This window comes from Triticum aestivum, chromosome 4D (assembly GCF_018294505.1).
Source record: "Triticum aestivum cultivar Chinese Spring chromosome 4D, IWGSC CS RefSeq v2.1, whole genome shotgun sequence".
NCBI lineage: Eukaryota > Viridiplantae > Streptophyta > Magnoliopsida > Poales > Poaceae > Triticum > Triticum aestivum.
The window spans coordinates 489,584,250-489,593,229 of NC_057805.1; the positions used below are offsets into that span (position 1 = coordinate 489,584,250).

At 53.7% G+C, this 8,980-nt stretch overlaps 1 protein-coding gene across 1 annotated transcript; it reads left to right on the forward strand.

Annotated features, from left to right (window-relative positions):
• The first annotated feature begins 674 nt into the window (after positions 1–674).
• On the forward strand, positions 675–2,361 carry LOC123100520 (uncharacterized acetyltransferase At3g50280-like). Its single transcript, XM_044522440.1, has one exon. It carries the CDS (start codon positions 794–796, stop codon positions 2,183–2,185), a length of 1,392 nt encoding a protein of 463 aa, XP_044378375.1. The 5' UTR covers positions 675–793; the 3' UTR covers positions 2,186–2,361.
• The last annotated feature ends 6,619 nt before the right edge of the window (positions 2,362–8,980 follow it).

Below are 8,980 nucleotides of genomic sequence, written 5' to 3' on the forward strand. Positions count from 1 at the left end.
GGGGACTTTTTTATATGTCGACAACTGGAAAATTACAGTGACCGCGGACCATAAGAATTACAATGAATGATGGCCGTATTTGGGATTCGAGTTCCGCCATCTAACAAATCAAAAGCGGCAACATATACTAAAGGGCTTCGACTTTGTTACCTCCGGCCCTCAGATCCAGACTACAAACCTGCGACGCTGAAGCTTGGAAGTCCGCTCCAGTTCCTCGCGGCGGCGTGGTTGCGGAACAACGGTGGCGGCGCGCGGTGCGGCACGGCGGACCAGCCCAATCCGACAAGAGCAGTGCTACACATACGACAACTTTTTATCCGATGTTGTACGATATTAGTCACTCACCCTTGGATCAAGTCATTACTTTAGGAACAGACGTAGGATCATCATGCCGTATGCAAATACGATAAAGTTAGTAGTACGCAAAGCAATTTCGATCCGACAGTTCCCCAAACAATACCGAGAGGTAGGGAGGTGAACGATGGACAGAATAAGTAAGTGCAGGTGTGGGCCCCACTATATCTATTGTGCGCGAATACACATAATAAAAAAAATCATTCGAACACTGTTGATACATTGACTGCGGCCTCACTAATCTTCCAATTAAAACATGTCAAATCACCCCGTAACCTCCCTCTACACCAAAAGCTTTGGCCCCCTCTGCCAAAGGAACAAAACAAAAGGCCGCTCAATTGCAGATCTGAAAAGCCACGGTACAACCACCCTCCTCCTCTGAACTTCGAGCACTGAGCGAGATTTCGACTGGGGCGTGGGCAACCAAGCTTACGCTAGGATGGGCGATGTCCAGATTATGTCCAGGCGCATGGTCCGCCCGAAATCAAGCACCTTCCGCCCGCCCGAGCGTCAGCCGGAGACCATCCACCTGACGCCGTGGGATCTCCGGATGTTGATTGTGGACTACAACCAGAAGGGCGTCCTCCTGCCCAAGCCCCCCGCCGCCGCCGCCCAAGGAGTCGTGGACCGCCTCGCCTCGTCCTTGGCGCGCACCCTGGGCCAGTTCTTCCCCCTCGCCGGCCGCCTCGCTGTCAACGACCACGGGGACGGAGACGGCCAAACCATCTCGCTCCGCTGCAGCGACGAAGGCGCCGAGTTCGTCCACGCCATGGCGCCGGGTGTCACCGTCGCGGACGTCACCGCCCCGCTATGCATCCCGCGGGTGGTATGGTCCTTCTTCCCGCTCAACGGGATGATTGGCGTGGAGGCCGCCGCGGGCTCTCGCCCTGTCCTGGCCGCGCAGGTCACCGAGCTCGACGACGGCGTCTTTGTTGCCATGTCGGTCAACCACGGGGTGGCCGACGGGACAACCTTCTGGCACCTGTTCAACACTTGGTCGGAGATCAGCCGGCGTAGTGTCAACGGCGACCCCGAATGCGAGATCTCCTCGCCGCTGCCGGTATTCGACAGGTGGTTCCCCAACGGCTGCGCCGTCCCCATCGCAGTACCCTTGGGCAAGCTGGACGACATCGTGGGGCACCGTCGAGGGGCTTATGGTCAGCGCCCACCGGTACAGGAATGCTTCGTGCGTTTCTCCGGGGAGAGCGTCAAGAAGCTCGTGTCAAAGGCGAACGCCGAGATGTCTGGCTCCGGCACCACCATCTCCTCGCTGCAGGCCGTGCTCGCGCACCTGTGGCGCGCGGTGTGCCGCGCCTGGAGGCTGGCGCCTGAGGAGGAGACGCGGTACGTCCTCCAGGTCGGATGCCGGGGCCGCGTGGACGGCGTGCCGGCGGCCTACTCTGGCAACGCGGCAGCGCTCGTCGCGGCCGATTCAACCGCCGGCGAGATCCTGGAGAAAGGGCTGGGCCGGGCGGCATGGCTGCTGAACCAGGCCGTGGCGTCGTTCGACGGCGCGCGTGAGAGGGGGGAACTCGAGAACTGGGCCCGGGAGCCTAGCTTCGCGATGCCGTCGGAGTTCCTGCTGGGCGCCGGCGCTCGCTCGCTGCTGCTCACGGGGAGCTCGCAGCGGTTCGACGTGTTCGGCAACGACTTCGGGTGGGGCGCGCCGGTGGCGGTGCGGAGCGGCGCGGGGAACAAGATGGGAGGGAAGGTGACGGTGTACGAGGGCGGGTGCGGCGCGGGGAGCATTGCGCTGGAGATGTGCCTTGCCCCGGACGCGCTCGCCAGGCTCGTCGCCGACCATGAATTCATGAGCGCCACCGTGCCGTGATCTCCGGCACACCAGCCGGCCGGCCGGCCGAGCGATTTGCACGTGTGTCATGTAATTGATGCTGACCGCATCACCCAAATTTGATTTGTTTGATTATTAATAAATCCAGTTGGGGGTCATACTCATAGCGTGCAGCACGAGTAAGTAGAAAACAGAAGCAAGCCCCTCAAAGAAAAAAAAACAGAAGCAAGAAAAAAAGTGCAGGATCCATTAGGATCGGTTGACCGTCGACGTTCATAATGTCAGACCCGGTGATATCATATTCTCATAGCTCTCCATCAATCATGCATAAGGCTCCAACCGGGAGAGGCGTTGCAGCAACCGAGCTCCACTGCTCTCTCTATTTGAATATTTTAAAACTCAGGTTTTTGAAGTTTTAAAAAATGTGAAATTTTTCCGGGGATACATATACACATTCCGATTGCACGCGTCAAGTTTCGGTAGAAATCTCGTTTTGTTTTGGGCTATAGGAAAATAAATAAATTTCTGACAGTATATAGGATAAAAAGGGTGCCATTTCTGTCAAAAATTTCTCTTTTTGTATTTCCGAAAATACATAGTATTTCCAGATTTTTACCAGGCCTTATGAATATGTGTATGTATCCACGTATTTTTTAAAAGATTTTTTTGAGTACCAAAAGTGTGTTTTTCAAAATTTTCAAATACCAAGAGCAGTGGAGTTCGGTAGCTGCAAGCACTTTTCGATCTCCAACCCGCGAAACAGACATCGCTTCTCTCCACGGACGGACACGGGAGCCGGCCATTTAACGATATATATCCGTATACATTTCAAATATAGTTTCAACAAACCGGGCAAACTTTATGCAAACCACTGTTGGATGAGAACATTTATATTTCAGACATATTTCAACTAAAAACTATACCGGAGTAAGGTGAAAAAACAGTCTAGGCCGGCCGCGGCGGGTCTCTTTTCCCACGACATGGCTACTGTATACGGCCGCCCGCGGCGGATCTTCATTGTCTTCCCCATGTCTGGCAGCCCGCTCATCAGACTGTCGTGAGCCCAAGAGATATATGCTTGAGCGGAAAGGGCAAGAGTAGCCTCCGCGTCCCCCGTATCTTTCCTCTGTCCGGCTGCGCCGCTCATCGGAGTGGCACCGGAGGGGCAGGGTGGCCTCCGCTTCCGTGAAGCACGATTCAGAGTTGGTTTTGGGGGCGGGGGACGACGGTGGACTGTGAAGCACGCAAGACACCGGTTGTGCACACCAGTGACGTGACAGCGGTGGCCTTCGTGGGATCCAAGCAGTGGTTGCCTCCCCTGATCTACTTTTTCTCGTTGTCGGCGTCGGACGTGCTGGCCGTCTCGTTTATCTCTGCAAAGCCGACTTCTTTCTCCACCGGCAGGGCGCGGTTCCGAGCACGTTGACGCCGGATGGCGCAGGACGAGCGGTATGACACAGCCCTCATTCACGGCAGCTACGATGCCCGTGCCATCGTGCTCCACCATGTGCCGGTCTAGAGCAACTCGTCACTCCTCCAAGGGTCGGTGTTGGAGATGCCCTAACCCTTAAGTATTGCAAAAGATATGCCTTTATAAATTCTTTCTGGGCCTGTCCATTGATCTTTATAAGCCCTTTCTCCAGTTTGTTTTGCCTAAAAGCATCTTGTTCTCAAGAAAAAAGAGTGAGACTCAATTTTCAAGTTGGATTTTCGGCGGCACATAAAAAAATACCTGAAAGCAATGCCTTGTGTTTTGGCATCATGTGGGAGAGAGAGTATGACTCAATATTGGGGGAAACTTGAAAGGTCTTCTTCTCAAATGTCTCAATCACGATGAACTCTCCAAAGAGCGAGTATCAATAATTCATTCGGAAGACTTACTACTCATGAAAAAAGAAACACCGGATAATTCTTCTGGAGGGAGTTTTAGTTACAGTGACTTCCGGGTTTTACCCCCTATTTTGAGATTTTTGACACTAATTACCCCATTTAGCGGGATTTCGGAGGCCCCCGCGTCGCCCCTGTCTCGGGTGACTCGGGCAGCTCTTCAAACCCTAGCCGCCAGGGTCACCACCACCTCCCTCCCTTCCCTTCGCCGCCGATGGAGGACGCCGCCGGGCTAAGCCCGGGGGCGGACAGCGGTGGCGGAGGCTCTCCTCCCTGGATCGCGTCGGAGGGGGTGGGGCGGGACATCCACGCGCGTGACGGCGCGGCGGCGATCTGATCTATGGTGGCGCGACGGCGTGCTCTGGGCGGAGGCCTTGGGCAGCGGCGTGGTTTCCTGGTGGCGAGCCGGCGGCGGCGGCATGAAGAGGGCGCCGTGGAGGTCTGGGCTGGCCAGATCAGGATCCTGGGGCGGCGGCCCTGGACGGCGGTGGCGGGTGAAGCTCGGGCCTCCTGCGGCGGCATGGCGTGGTGCAGTCCATATCCAAGGCGGATCTGCGTCGGCGATCTCGTGGTTTTGCCACGGATTGGTTCCGCAGAGACGGTGATGAGCATGCGGGATCCATCTCAGCGGCTCTTGCGGTTTGGCGAGGTGGGGTGGGAGTCCTCCTCCCAGGCTCTAGTGGTGACGCATTCAGGCAGTGGCCGGTGTGCCAGGGCTCCTACGGTGGCACTGCTGCTGCTGCGGTTGGTCGCCGAATCTAGGCGGCTAGATCTGGGGCTTTAAAGGCGGTCGAGACAGTGCACAGGTTGTCGGGTGGATTTCTTGGGACGGATCCGAGTGAAAACTTGGTCTTCGGTCGTTGGCCGGAGCCGGTGATGACAATGCCCTTATCATCGTTTCCTTCATGAAGGCATCATCGAGGTACAAATCCCAAACCCACCCAATACCTCCGGGGGAAACCCTAGATCAGTTGATCGGATGACGGCGACATTCATGTGTCGTTACCCCCTTGGGGGCGGGATTCTTGGAGATGCACTCAGGCTCGAGGGACCAGTGGATGGCTTCTTCGGTGGAGCGGTGTTTCTTTCTCCATATTCATGGCGGCGGCTCTTGGCGGCATTGAGCAGTAGAGGCTTGGCGTCAGATGTGTGGTGATGGACATGCGTACGAGGTCGACGCTGTCTGGCGTCGTGGTGGCATCGGCGGCAGCTAGATCGGGCAAAGTTGATGCAGCAGTACAGCACTGAAGATGGATTGGTGGCAAGTGGTTGCGGCGGCCTCAGAGCATGTCTAACAGAGCCCTCAAAAACTCATCCTTCAAAACCAGTTTGAGGGCTGAGAAAATGTCGTTTTGAAGGCCGAAAATCCCTGGCGCAGATCAGTGCCCTCAAACCAACCCTCAAAACAGAATATTCTGTTTTGAGGGTTGGTTTGAGGGCACTGATCTGCGCCCCGGCCTTCAAACCTTCAAAACAGGACAACAACTATTTGAACAAAATTCCATACAACAAACATAACAATAATCAACAACAAATAATTATTCTAGTTATGATTACAACATCAAATAATTGTTTCAAGCTCACAACAATCATTCTACTTAGTACAACAATGTTTGAATCAAATAGTACATAGAAAAGTAAAACAAAGATCCCTTACAACAATGTTTGTATCACAAATAGGACATGGAATCAAATAGGACAAGTTTGAATAAAATAGGCCATGATTGGCGACGGCCAAGCAGCTGCCAGTGGTGCTCGACCAGATCATTGCGGAGCTGGGTATGAGTGTTGGCATTTTCAATTTCCCGATGTGTTTGAAGGAAAGCTTGAATGCGATCGGGGTTCCTCTCCGGTTGCACTCGGGTACCAACATTGTCATAGAAACATGGCAAGTTTAACCCCTCTCATCCTCGAGTATCATGTTGTGTAGAATGAGACAACACTTTATGATGTTCACAAGGGTTTTCTTGTCCCAAAAACGAGCTGGACCCCGAACAATGGCAAATCTTGCTTGCAAAGCACCGAAAGCTCTCCCAATGTCTTTGCGGGCTGATTCTTGTGCCCTCGTGAAATTAGCTTCTTTTTGGGATAAGCGCATCCCTCTCTTCTCTTTAATGGACTTCACAAGTGTTGCCCGCACAGGATCATCTTTTTGCCTATCGTTGACATAAGACACCTCAGGGTCTTCTTTCTTAGGCTTATACCATTGGTGGACGCTGATCGTGATCATGTCCCTAACAAGAACCCTGCACTGAGCAGAAAATGCTTCCTTGGTCCGGATGGGTGCAATCGGTTGGCCATCGCGCACGATTTCTGTGATCATGAACCTTTCATCCGAGCGCAACTTTTTCTTCAGGCCTCGTCTCGTTGCCGAAGTTTGGCTCAATCCAGAGGGCTAGAAAAGAAGAAAGAAGAGAGTTAATATACATACCAAAACAATTAATGCATCAATTAGCTATAGTCAGCACAGGCTTAATTAATATATATACCTGGCCGGACTCCGTTCGGTCACCGGAACTGTCATCACGGTGTCCTTCTTCCACCGGCATTCGGTCACCGGAGCCATCATAATCATGTCCTTCCTCCTCCATTGTTCGATCACCGTAGCCTGCTTCTTCACCCTGTCCTTCCAGACCACCGGTGTCGTTGAGATACGACATGACATCAGCTCCGGCTGCGATTATGTCCCCCAACACCTATTCTGCTTCCTCGTCTCGGCTGTGCTCCATAGTTTCTGCAAATATTACAACATGGCAATTATTATACAAACATGACAGATGGATATATTGGTGGCAAACGTAGACCTAGCTAGCTAATCACAACAAGGAATCATGTTAGTGGCCTCGACGCTTCTCTAGGGTTTGGGGTGGCCTCGGCAACGCTTCAAGGGTTCGGGGTGGCCTCGACAACGCTCTTTTAACTTGGTAAATTTGGGTGGCCTCGGCAGCGCTTCTAGGGTTTGGGCCGGACCGCCTCTCTCACGTTAGTCTATCATCAAAGGATTCAACAAAACCATGTCTTCATCATTAGGCGAAAGTAACAGGCGCATGATGGTATGAAGCTCTCCAAAGTTATTTTGGAACGGAGTCCCAGATAGGATAATTCGCTTTTTTGGTACAAAGTTCAGCAAGAGCCTTCCGAATATCGCTATTCGGTAGGCCTTTGCTGAAATTCGTACGAAAAGACGAATTATTCTATCCGGGACTCCCTTCCAAAATAACTTTGGAGAACTTCGTACCATCATGCCCCGGTTACTTCCGGCTAATGATGAAGCCATGGATTTCTTCAATACTTTGACACTAGGCAACCTCTCGACCCCTCGGCGATCCTCGACCCACGACCCTCGACCGCTCGGCGATCCACGACCCTCTACCCTAGTTCCCGACCCTCGACCCCCTCATGTCACGTTTGTCTAGTGTCAACGGATTCAACAAAACCATGTCTTCATCATTAGGCGAAAGTAACAGGCGCATGATGGTACGAAGCTCTTCAAAGTTGTTCTGGAACGGAGTCCCAAATAGGATAATTCGCTTTTTGGTACAAAGTTCAGCAAGAGCCTTCCGAATATCGCTATTTGGAAGGCCTTTGCTGAAATTCATACCAAAAGGCGGATTATCCTATCCGGGACTCCGTTCCAGAACAACTTTGCAGAACTTCGTACCAACATGCCCCGGTTACTTCCGGCAAATGATGAAGGCATGGATTTCTTCAATACTTTGACACTAGGCAACCTCTCGACCCCTCGGCGATCCTCGACCCTCGACCCCTCGATGACCCTCGACCATCGAACCCTCGACCATCGAACCCTCGGCCCCTCGACGACCCTCGAACCCTCGGCCCTCGACACTACAAAAAAAGACACATCCGTGATATTTTGGGCCGAACGAATTTTTTTCTGTCATACATATGACACTTCTATGACGATAATTGTGACAAAACCCGGTATCATCATAGATGTGGTGGGCTCCTACTTCTATGACAAAAAATCATGACAGAAAATGGGCTTTTCGTCCTGGGCGGGCCGGAGACGCAGCTGCATGACATTCTTTGGGCCGTCCATGACGGAAAAAACCGTGTTAGAAGCGAGGGCGAGGAAAATTTCGGCGAGTTCCCGATTACGGTGGGAGGTCGGGGGCCGAGCGATGCGCGTTTCTCTCGTACACGTACGCGCGTGTGTGCGAGGCGTTGGCTCTAACTGAACCCGAGCGAGGCGTTGGGCTCTAACTGAACCTGAGCGATTGCACTGCACGCTACGCGTTACTAAACCCGAGCGATCGATCGATGGCTGTTAACTGAACCCGATCGAGCGATTCCTTCGCTACTGCTGCTAACTGAAGCCGATCGATGCTGCCTCTGGGATGAACAGTGAGTGTTGCGGGGGGGGGGGGTTGGATGAACAGTGCGCGGTGGCGTTGCCTCTGGATGAACAGGACCCCGTGGTGTGGAGGGCTGGATGAATAGTAGACGATGGAGGGGTGCCCGTGGAGGCGTGGTTGAACAGGACCCTGTGGTGTGGAGGGCTAGATGAACAGTAGACGGTGGAGGGGTGGTTGAACAGTAGCCGGTGGAGTAGCGCGCGGTGGAGGCTGGATGAACAGGAGCCCGTGGAGGCTGGAGGAGGTCGACGGTAGCCCGTGGAGGCTGGAGGAGGTCGACGGTGGAGATGAACAGTATCCCGTGGAGTTCCGTTTTGCGGTACGCCACACCCCTCCTGATGAACAGGACCCCCGTTTCGACCGTAGGAGGTCCGTTTCATCCGTTTTACGGTACGCCACACCCCTCCCGATCAACAGGACCCCCGTTTCGACCGTAGGAGGTCCGTTTCGTCCGTTTTGCGGTACGCCACACCCCTCCCGATCAACAGGACCCCCGTTTCGACCGTAGGAGGTCCGTTTCGTCCGTTTTGCGGTACGCCACACCCCTCCCGATCAACAGGACCCCCGTTTC

Bases quoted from the DNA above. Each gene is read 5' to 3' on its own strand.
- LOC123100520 (XM_044522440.1), top strand. From the start codon at position 794: ATGGGCGATGTCCAGATTATGTCCAGGCGCATGGTCCGCCCGAAATCA.